General features: G+C 42.2%; 1 protein-coding gene across 4 annotated transcripts in view; it reads left to right on the forward strand.

Moving 5' to 3' along the window:
- The window catches only part of DDHD2 (DDHD domain containing 2), a 1,375,691-nt gene that overhangs the window by 332,749 nt on the left and 1,030,760 nt on the right, over nucleotides 1–12,182 (forward strand). For all 4 annotated transcript variants that reach the window (XM_044084314.1, XM_044084317.1, XM_044084316.1 and 1 more), the window contains exon 3: nucleotides 7,497–7,707. In XM_044084314.1, the coding sequence (XP_043940249.1) occupies nucleotides 7,497–7,707 (211 nt within the window). The remainder of the gene's footprint in view (nucleotides 1–7,496; nucleotides 7,708–12,182) is intronic.

Raw genomic sequence — 12,182 nt, forward strand, 5'->3', positions numbered from 1 at the left:
GTACCCTATAAGGGGCCTGCTTAATAGGCCTTTGGGGTTCTGTATCCCGATGGTGTTGTATCAGGTGGGCGCACCCTGGTTTCCCAGTGAACATGTCCCCAGACACCTGTAACACTGCTCATATTTCCCGAACCTGGGTAGGGGATAGCTACTGGGGCATTGCTACCCCTTCCACTGAGGTGTCAGTTCAAGCCTCACTGAGGAGATCAGTCACCAGATCCACCTCAGACTCCTTCTGCCATCCACTGCAAATACTCAGCACAAGGGCGTCCCTGTCATGGTAAGATTTCATCATGTTAACATGGTACAATTTGTTCCCCTGCCTCTTGCCCAGCAGTTCTACCATGGAGTTAACATTACTGACCTTCCTTACTACCTTGTAGGGTCCCTCCCAGGTTGCCTGCAGCTTGTTGTGTCTAACAGGAATGAGAACCATTACCTGCTGCCCTACAGCATACTCTCTAACTCCAGCATTCCTGTCATATCAGACCTTTTTCTGCAGTTGGGCTTCTGCCAGTTTCTCCTGGGCAAAGCCCATGAGTTCCCTGAGCCTTGTCCTGAGGTTTAGGACATATGCCACAACAGACTCCTTGTGAGATTCACACTCACCCTCCCACTCATCTTGAATCAAATCTAGAGGTCCCCTCACCCTATGCCCATACAACTAAAAGGGTGAAAAGCCTGTGGATTCCTGTGGCACCTCTCTGTAAGCAAAGAACAGATGGGACAAATATTTGTCCCACTCCCTCTTAAACTGACCTGCAGATGCCCGTAGCATCGTCTTGAGTGTAGAGTTTAACCTCTCAACAGGACCATTAGTCTGGGGATGGTTGGGGGTGGTCTTTAGGTGCTTCACCCCACAGTACTTCCACAGACAAGCCAGCAGGTCTGACATGAAATTGGCGCCTCTCAGTCAATATTTTTTTCGGAAACCTACCCTGCTGGAAATCTCTAACAAAGCATTTGCCATCTTTTTTGCCTCAGTGGAGGACAGAGCCACTGCATCAGGGTATCTGGTAGCATAATCTACTACCACTAAGGCATAGTTTTTCCCTGTGGAACTTGGGGTACTCAGAGGCCCCACAATATCCATAGCTACCCTCTGAAATGGTTCCTCAGTCACAGGCAAAGACATCAAAGGAGTTTTCACCTCTTCTCCTCCCTTACCTACCTTTTGGCACTGCTCACAGGTCCTGCAGTACCCTGTTACATCTCTGGAAATCCCAGGCCAATAGAAGTTCTGCATAATATGTCTCTTCATACATTTTATGCCCATATGAACTGCAAAGGGAATATCATGGGCTATGGCTAGAAGTGCCAGATGGTAGGCTCTGGACAATACCAACTTCTGTATTCTTTCACCCTCTAGCCCTCCCTTATGGGTCCACTCTCTTTACAGTAACCTGTTGTCCCATTATACAGATTTCCCCTTCCCTTGAGAATCAGGTGCCTCACTAGCTACCTCCCTCAGGCCTTGTAATGTAGGGTCCGAGTGCTGAGCTTCTCTCAACTCTCTTAGTAACCCTTCCCAGCTCAGCTTCCACAGGAAGTCTGGCATCCTGTGACAGTGGTGCCTCACTGTCAGCTTAGGTGCTACTACTACTCACCTCTGCACTTGCAGTCACTCTGTGCAAGGGAACATCAGTACCCTCAAGCAGCTTTGGCTCACCTTCAGTCTCACTGCTACAGGGTAGCTCCCTCCCTGAAGTAACCACTTCACCAGTCTTGTCTGCAAGTGTGCTGTCTGTCTGGGTCTCCCCCAGGCTACCAGACCCACATGCTTGTCCCCAAGCCTGACTGCTTGTAACTGTGTGCACACTGTATTGCATTATCAAAATCATTCCATATCAGGACATCTGCAGGGATATCCTTGAACACACCTACTTGCTTGCTTCCTTTTCCACCCTCCCGGTTAAGGTGAACCCTAGCCAAAGGTATTTGAAATGGGGTCCCTCTTAAATCTCTGACTGGAGTAGACTGCCCAAGCAAGTAGTGCTCCTGTGTAACCATTGCAGGCTTCACAATGGTTAGGTCAGATGCTGTGTCTGTCTTAGTGGCCTCTTTCCCATCCAGTAAGATAGGATATAACCTCTTGTGGTAATTTGGTACACTTGTTGTCTCGAGAAAACCTACTGTTGGCATTTTGTCTCACCCACTTTTTGTTCCCCACCTTGCCTCTGTGGACATTTGTATGCTACATGGCCCCACTGGTTGCATTTAAAACATTTAACCCTTGGTCCTGGATGTGGACCTAGACTAGTGGCTTCCCCTGCTACTATCGGACTCTGTTGGGGTAGAGTGGGCTGCCCACCATGGGTTCCCTTAGACCCATGAGCGGCACTGAGTGTCCATTTCCTGTGCAATGATGCCCTGCTTGCTAGGTATACGTCTTCCTTCTTCCCCAACTCATCTGCAGTAGTGCATTGTCTATCAGCTAACTAGATTCTTATGTCTTCAGGCAAAGTGCTAAGGGCTTGTTCCCTCACCAAAGGTCTGCCAGCCCTTCAAAAGTGGTGACCTGACATCCACTCACCCACCTATGAAAAGAAGAGCCCTACCCAGCACGGCTTTTGGCCTGGACACAGCACTAACACTGCCCTACTCTCTTTCCTTCACTCTTAAACTCTGCACATGACTCGGGTAACTTAGTATCATCCATTGTACTAGACATATCCAAAGCTTTTGACACCATCTCCCACTCCCTCCTTCTAAACCACCTCTCTGACCTCAACCTGAGCCTAAAAGCTCTCCGCTGGTTTTCTAGCTACCTTTCAAACAGATCCTAAGCCGTGAAATGGGGCCAAGCAACATCTACCTTCCTTCCTACCCCCACCGGTGTACCTCAAGGCTCCATTCTTGGCCCTTTACTATTCAATATCTTTATCAACAGCTTTCATAAAACCATCCCCAACGCCACAATTGTGCAATATGCCGATGATTCCAGTCTGATATGCCACGCCCCTAACCTTACAGAGCTCCAAGCACTAACCCAAACAGCATTTTCTACTACTGAAAACTGGATGTTCCAAAACCATCTCTCCCTTAATGCCGACAAAACTAAGATCCTGCTCTTCTCCCCCTCCAAATCCTCTCCTCTTGATAAAAACTCTTTCCAAATAACTAGCCTCAACAACTCCGTGAGTGAAATAGTAAACTTCACTAAACTTCTGGGTGCTACAATTGATGAACAGTTCAAATTCAACACTCATATTCAGCTAAACATCAAAAAACACATATGAAACTTGGTCTATTGTATAGAAACATCCACTTTCTGTCCCCTTCCACTAGGCAAACCCTTGCCTCTACTTACCTCCTTCCCTCTCTACTATATGGCGCTCCACTGCTCACTAACCTATCTTCTACCCTTACCTCCAAATTGGAACAATGCTACAATAAAATCTCCAAATTTGCCACCAAATCCAAATCCTCCTCCCATCACTGCACCTCCCTCCACTCTCTAAACTGGCTTGAACTCCCTAATCAACTTAACTTTCTACAACTCACCACAACCCACAAACTAGTGTTCCATCCCACTAACTGTACTGCTCTTTCCAATATTCTGCAACCCTATACCCCCCTCAGATCCCTTAGATCTTCTCACCAAAACCTGATCTCCGTACAAAAACCTAAGCGCCCTGCAGGTCAACTTCTGTTATCCTTTACCCTTGCTAAAAAATGGAATGCCCTATCCTCTTTCCTAAGATCCTGCAACAACCTAGACAACTTCAAAACCCAACTCCATTCTCACCTCTATCTGAATAGGATCTGCAACTGTACTCTCCAACCTACACCGGTCCAACTATCCTCCCCCTTCTCTCCAGGCTAATCTTTATAACCCCCTGATCCTTCTCCAATCTTTCCTAAAAATACCAAAGTATTAGCAACTAAAACATCTTTTACTCTGTATGCTTAAGCTACCCAAGCGTACCTCATACCTTCCTCACCTCTTATAAAATACTAATTGCTTAAGCATCCAACATTAAAGTTTAATGTCTTCTTTCTCTTTGCTTTTTCTCTGCCTTTTTATATATTATATATCATTTTATATAATAAGCCAATTCTTGCCAAATTGATACTGTCAAAAATTTTGCTATTTTGCTAATTCTACTAATCTGATATTGTTTGTAGACTACCTTGTAACTACCTGTTTAACTTGTAATGTTTCTTCTGTGTCTGAACTCTTTCTTGTAATTAAAATTGTTGTTTTTGTGGAGATTTTCTCCCCGGGCCTCCACTGAAAACGGGCCCCCATGCCCAGTGGACTTCCCCGGTAATCAAACTGAAATAAATAAATAAATAGTTCAGCTATATATTCACACACACTTTCATCTGCCTTGCTTCTGTGCTCTCAAACTTTTTTCTATAAAGTTCAGGTGTTAACTTAAAGCATTCTGAAAGACAGTTCTTTACAACCTTATAAGTTAAACAGTCAGTATCAGACAGTTTAGAAATAGTGGTTACAGATTTACCATGGAGTAAAGGGGTCAGGAAACGTTCCCAGAGCCCTTAGTCAGCATTATACTGTTTACATACCCTCTCAAGCATATGAATGAAGCAATCAAAATTATCCACCTCTGTAAATTGTGGAAGAAATTTACTGACCTTGTTGCTTCTGGGATTCAGTTACTCCCTTCCCCATTACCTCCATGACTCTGGCGAAGAGTCAGCATCTCATTTTCATGTTGCCTGTGCCTCTACTTCTCAGCCTCCAGCCATCGCAGTTTAGCTCAAGATGTCTCAGTTTATCTGCTGCTTGCATTTCCAAATGCGTGATCTCCAGCTCAAGGCTCTCTAACTCGAGACAAATTTTTAATTTCTCTGTGGAAAGGTTGAGCTGTCCATTTTCTGAGAGTTCTAGATCTCCACGGCCAGTCTGCTTGTCCTCCTAGTTGCTATTCTGTGATGCAGCTGTGACTAAAGCTGCAATCATGTCTGCTTTAGTCCGGTTGGCATGCACTAGTCCTTTAGCCTGGCACATTTCAGAAAACTGACTCCTTGTCAGCTTGCCATACTCCTCTGCTGACATGCTTGCCCGCTCTCCCTGACTAACTAAGCTAACAAAAAAATAAAACAATTGTGATATAAACACTGAATGTTCATTCCGTGGCTAATTTAGAGTACAAACACCTTCAGTGACCACTGTACACAGGCTACAGGAATTCAATATCCACAGCACTACAAGCCAATTAATATGTGATGTGGCTAACTCACCACTGTCAGCCAATTAATATGTGATGTAGATATCCCACCACTGCTAGCCAATTAATATGGGACACCTTTGCACTGGCCCAGTAATTAAGGAGCCTCAATCCTCACCACTGGCAACAGTGAAGGATGTGCACAATGAGAGGATGACAAGTACACACATAGTAAAGTACAATTTCCCTTAAGATCACATGGTGATCACAGTCAGTCTGGGGCTGGTTTCTGCCTCTTTCACCAGATCCCCAATAAGAATTCCCACTGGCACAGCTGTAGGGTTAAGATATAATCTGAGTGGCCAAGATAAGTCCTCCAGCACACTGTCTGTCCAACCAATGCTTTGTGTCCTTGCCCAAGTAGCTGACACACACACACACACACACACACACACACACACACACACACACACACACACACACACACACACACACACACACACACACACATACATACTTACTTTGAGATTTGATTTATATACAAACACACACATACACCTGGGGAAAGCTGACACAGGTTTACTAGCTATGCCTCCTTCTGCCCAGACTATAAAGTAGTACCAGCTACCACCATCCACCCTTACTTATCTTCTATAAAGTCCTTCCAAAGGGTGTCCAATCCTACTGTTTAATGTTACTGTTAATCCAAGTGGTAGTTTTGACCAAGACTTCCAAGGCTATTTAGGAGTGGCCAGTGTCATCAAATACATATGCAAGTACACTAAGAGCTTAAATATGTCTTACAAATATCAGCCACAAAGATGGGTTTAAACATATTTAATAATACATAATAAAAGACAATACTCAGAAAACAAACACAATAAGAGTTCAAAATCACAGGAAATATTTTAAACAACATTGTAGGCCGGTCTTAAATAAATACAGAAAACATCTAGACTAATCTTTGCTATATTCCTGTCTATATCTAAAAGAAGTACTATGCCCCAAGTCTTACTTACAGACAACACGCAAGCAGAAGTGCTGAATGGATGTTTCTAGGTCCAAGACAAGGTACAAAATGCATAGTCTCTCTCTGAGAATTCTTAAATTAATAACAAACTTACTTTTACAATAAATTACTGCTGGGTTAGCTTGGATGATATCATTCTGTCACCTGACTTCAGTTCCCAGGCTAAACAGATACTAACAGAATTTTAACATCTCTGTGTGAGAAGTACTTGTCTTTCAGAAGTTTGCAGAACTTGGAAGTCGTAAAACAATAAAACGCTTTTATATTTGAAACCTAGTAATTATTTCTGTTTCAAGATAATACAAAAACTTCTAGCTCTAGAGATTGTGTGTGCTGCTGAACTGAAACTGAGAGATAACACAATCGTAAAACACTTTAACTTCAACTTATTTTCTTGAAGTTTTGCAAGTTAACTCTGTATGTTCCAGCTTCTACTATTAAAACATACATTAGCACAGGAATATAGTCTATATACATTTCTGTTCATTTCCAGTAGGGTACACTGTGGACACATCCTTGAAGCTCAGTACTGTACAAACCCTGTTCAACACACACTTCTGCACCAGTAGTTTAATATACACATAACATATAGTTCTTTTACATTTGTAAGACAAGCATATGAATCATTTTGATATTCACAGATGACATATGATTGTTTACAAAATTCCAGATAGCTAGGCTGTTATTGTCACATGAGGTATGGAGAGAAAAGGTCAAGATAAAAAAAAAAGTGAATACCCTAACAACTCTGAAGCCTTGTGAATCTGGCTTGACATATTACATAAGAGCTGCCCTCTACAGAGGCAGATCTGCACCTTCAGAAACAGAGGCAAACCCTTGCCCAAAACTCTACTCATTGACAGCAATGCTGTCCAGGACGTCTAACTATAGTACCATTGAGAAAGCCGGCATTTTTTTATTTAATCCAGTCTGGTTCTTGCCCTGTGACCTTTTATCTTTCAGAATACAGTTGTGGAACCACAAGCAAAGTCAACTGACCTTTGCTTATCTTGATGGGTACTCTGATTGTCCTTTGTGCATTCTGCCTCTAGCTCCCTCACACTGCACAAAGTAACATTTCTGTACCTCTTGATTAGCAGCACTACTGCCATGTAGTTTTTTATACATTTTGTGGCTGTCCTGCATTTAATTGAAAGACTCCATAGTGTGTAGGCACTTTGAGTTTTCTTCTTCCTATATTGGTTTATGAGGCAACTTTATTGGAACTTGTTATTGATGCTTTGAGGCAATAATTAATGTTTGCTTTACTTCCGAAGGACTGTTTTCATTCTATCTACCATACAGAAAACTTTGTTTTGATTTTGCAGTTAACTGTAATGCCACCTCATGAACAAGTGGAGCCCTCACCATCTTCCAGCTCAAGCAGTTCCTTTGAGATTGTCGATATGGATCCTTTGAAACAGCTCTATGAGCCAGTATATCCTCATTGGTTCTACTGCAAAAAATTAGATTCCCGAGACACCTGGGTTCCTTTCAGCAGAGGCGATTCACAGAAACTGGAAGAAGCTTTCCTTTCAGGCAAGTTGCAAGATGTTTTTTATTATTAATATTAAATATTAATATTAAATATTTTGATCTGTGACACATTGAAGCCCATTTGATGTATTTGTTGGCAGAATTTCTGATGACCATTTTTAAATAAAAGCTCAGAAAATTATTCTTTGGAGATTGCATATAAATGATGAGTGCTGCTGACAAAAAGAGACCATTCTGTCTGTTTTATGTGTTCCACTGCTGCAAAGCCATTAAAAATTGTAGAGGGCTGATTGGGAAAAGGACATCCAGTTCCATTGCTGATTTCCCAAATCAGCAGTGCTGCACTAAGCTGAGCTAGTCACTTGGGTTCATTAAATACTTTTAAATGTACATGTTGTGCTTGAAGTACTAGTGCATATCTGTCTTCAGTGTCCTTTTTACTTCATCATGTGGAGCACTGTTAATAAGTGCTCATCACTGCAAAACATATTTTATCTTTCAGTCAAAAGACCATTGTGGTCAGAAAAAAAACATATCTAGATATTTTGCAGTACTAATATTTTTGAATCACTGTGTATAGTTACCATTGTTATAAAATAGTCTTCTACCCCAAATATTTGCTATTCTTTTTGAATATTTCTACACGAGTGCTTAATGTAAAAACTCTGAATTTCTAAAGAAAATGTTGTACATTTTTAATCAGAAACCGTTTTTGATTTATATTCTTTTCCATCTTCTGTACAGCAATATAGCCTTTTTATGCCATGAATAAAAAGTTATTAAATGAGTTGCTTTTGTAAAAGACTAACATTTGCTTTCTAAAATGCCTCTCACTGTCAGGCAGAGATGTTGTATTTCCTTAACTGTGCACTTAAGTTTGACATCAGTTCATGTTTGTGTCTGCAGAGAAATGATTTCTATGTTGTTGATTGTACATTTTGTGAAATTCAATAGGTTTATGGCCTCAGAGGGAGGGAAAGAAGGCAGGGGTACAAACTGATTTTCATGAGGGCTTTCTCATGGTCAGAATCTTAATTGTAGTGGGCAGTAAGAAGATGCAATTAGACAAATTTCTAGAGAGAGTGCTATTGGATTTCATGCATGCAAACCCAACTTCATGTGCACTGAGGGGGGTTGAATAGCGTAGAGAATGCAGTACAAAGCTAGGAATGGCTAAGTCATGTTTTACTTAGATTTGATGGTGTATAAATTATTTTATAATGAAGATTCCCTGTGGGATGAATAAATGTTGTGTTTTATGTTGTAGTTAAGTCTTTTGGTGTCTTATGAAGTAGGGCAGGAAATCCATATCACTCTGCCTTCATGTGGAGGTCCTCTACATTAATAAAATGCTTCAAGAAAAACTTGCCTGCATGCATTGTGGGGTTAATTGTTATTTTTTAGCTAGTTTTCAATGTTTCGTTTTAAAATGTTTTCCTAGGATGCTAAAATAGAAGTTAGACTGTACTTCTCATTGATCTAACATAACGATCTGTGCCACATTTTAACTGCAAGCAGATCTGTATTTCGCATGGTTTAGTGCTCACAGCAGAAGCAAGATTGAAGAAGTACCAGGCTGAAGGTCTGATCGTACCATAGATCTTTCGCCACCTATTTATGCATGTGTTTATCTTTTGCTTATTATGTAATGAACACTGGACATAGGCAAAGATTTCCACAAGGTAGTTGGAAGTTGGAGAGCAACTTGCTCCTAATTTAGGATACAGAATAGTGATGTAGGAGTGAGCAATGTATCAGGTACTGCAGCTGAATGTAGTTAAGTAAGGTAACCAAATGTCATGCATTTGTGGATATCAAAACTCAGGTGGGGTGTACTGGCACTGGCCTCATATGGGACTAAAGTTTTACCTCCGTAAATGTTAATGTCCTTCCATTTCACTGTTGCAATATTCATTACACTGGGGATCCCCTGCCAAGGGTGGCCTGATGTCCGGACAGTATACGAAAGCCTTTAGGTTGCTTTAAGGTATGCTGTATATCATACGTATGCTCCCTGCATATAGGGTAGGCCATAAAGTTGACATCTGGAAGTGCCATCCTCAGAACTTCTTTGCTGCCAGTCCAAACGCCACATCTTGATCATCAGTCTGAACGCTTGTTCCATTGCTGGTTCACCAAGCCTTTGCAGATAAGTACCCTGCTGGGGTTTACTGCATCTTATGTTATCTTTTTATTTTTTTATTGCTTGTGGGGTTTCATGTCATCCAAGAAGGGTAAATGCCACTGTGGAAGACAGACTCCCCATAAAGACCATCACAAGCAGTGTTTGTTTTGCCTTAGTGCCTCCCAAGACCATATATCCTGTTCAGTCTCTCAGGTCTTCGCTTCCAAGACCCTCTATAGTAGGATTTCTTCTTTAGCTTTGTATCTGGAAAACAAATGTCTTAATCTCCTAGCTAAAGACACCATGGAAGGAGCTTCCCACTCCCAGGGGCAGCCGTCTGTGAAGAAGAAAGCCAAGAAATCTAGGCCGAAGTCTTTTGCTGTACAACCTCCTCGGGACATCTCTCCCAAGGTGAGTGAAAGCCTGGAGGTTGGCCCAGCTTCATCGTTGGATTCTTTGGCCCATTTGGAGGCTGGCGGAGATCCAACCTTAGGCACGTCCTTGGAGGTTTTGCAGATGTTCGCATTGGATGTGCTGGGGGAATTGCGGCTATTTCTGAAAAGCCTAGGGCTGTTCCTCAAATTTTGATCAGAGAAGAAGTTCATACTACTATTATTGAATACTGTCTGGGGTACGAACCTTCTACATTTCATAAGGTGGATGTCCCCTTAAAGAAAAAGCTGAAAACTAAACATATTACTCCAGCTCCTAAGGACCCACAGGGTGAAAGGCATAATTTCAACCAGGGGTTGTTTAATGCTTTGATGGCTTTAAAACCTCATCAGGGAATTTCTGTCAAAGCTCCTACTTGGTCCTCTACTCCCCTTTAAAAGATCCAAGGAACAGGTTTCCTCTGAGGAGGAGGCAGATTTAGATGAGGAATCCCTTGCTTACTCATCTCAGATTCCTTCTCCTTTAGATTATGGGTCTGAGGAAGATAAATCTACTAGTCCTGATACTCCTTTTGAGGAAATTTCTTTTAGGGGCACAATCTCTAGAATGATGGAGTTTTTTTTTTTTTTAAATGGGATTGTGCTGTGGTTTTTGAAGTACAGAAAATGTATTATTATCCTGCAGATGGATTGTCCCTGACCTTCTGCTGTCCCCCCTGTTTTTGCTGCCTTGTTGCATGCCTTTTCTAATGCTTCTAAGGCTCCTGACTTCCAGCCCCCTGCCCCCAAGAAACCTAATAGGTTTTATAGGGTGCCCGAGGACTGTACATTTCTTTACAAGTGCCCTTCTGATGACTCCTCATTGATGTCTGTGGCTTCTGACAAGCCGTCTCAGTTGCTACCTTCTCCAGAGTTAATGCCTTCTGATAAAGACAGCAGAACCATGGAAAAGTTGGGGAAAAGGGTTTATATCTCTGCTACTTTAGCTTTTAGGGTGGTCGGTTATCAGACCCACATGTCCAGGTACATGTTGGCTCTTCTTTCCCAGACCTGTCAGGTAATTTCTGATCTTCCAGACTCTGAAGGAAAGACTTCTGCTCTTTCCCTGTTAAGGACTTCCTCCTAGCTGGCTCATCATTCCATTAAGTGTAGTTTGTAATGCAGCAGATGCTTCCTCTAGAGCTGCTGCTTTTGTGTCTGTGATGAGGAGATATGCTTGACTTTGGCTTCAACCTTTGCCAGATGATATTAAGGCTAAGTTGATGGATGCTCCTCTGGATAATAAACACTTGTTTGGCGAAGCTGCTTGCCACTTTAAGTCTCTTCAGCAAAAGAGCAAGGCTTTACAGCAACTTAAACATGTTTTTGTTTCTTCTGTCCATAAGTTTCAGAGAAATTACCCAAATAAGCATGTCTTTGCAGGTAATCTCACCGTCCACACAAGGGCAAGAAAGGTGGGAAGTGGGCTCCTCTTGCTAAAGCTACTCTGACTTTGGTGCCCCAGAAGTCTCCTTTTCCTGATAAACCAGATACTGTCTGACTATCCTGTTCTTCCCAGCTGCATTCCTCTCTCTCTTCGCCTTTATCTTTCTCTCCGTTTGGTTAAAGATTACTCAGGTCTCCTGGGTTATGTCTATTATCCATCAAGGTTATTTCATGGTCTGGAAATCTTTTCCCCCTCCTATGGGAATTCCTCAGCCCCCCCAGACCAAATGTCCTCCTTTCCAGGGGTGCTTTGGGATCTGCTGACTCAGGATACTATTCAAGAAGTTCCAGTTTCCCAAAGGCGGAGGAGGTTTTACTCCAGAATGTTCCTAGTACCCAGAAAAGAGGGTACTTGAAAGACCAATTTTAAATCTGTCTCATCTAAATACATTTCTGAAGGATCCTCTTTTTGAATGTTGTGCTTTCAGACTTCGTTCACTCTTTTGCTTTCTCAGGCTTACATGGTGTCTCTGCATCTCAGGGGTGTTTATCTCCATATACCAATTCATCCCCTT

This window comes from Protopterus annectens, chromosome 9.part0 (genome assembly GCF_019279795.1).
Source record: "Protopterus annectens isolate FY-2018-M chromosome 9.part0, PAN1.0, whole genome shotgun sequence".
NCBI lineage: Eukaryota > Metazoa > Chordata > Ceratodontiformes > Protopteridae > Protopterus > Protopterus annectens.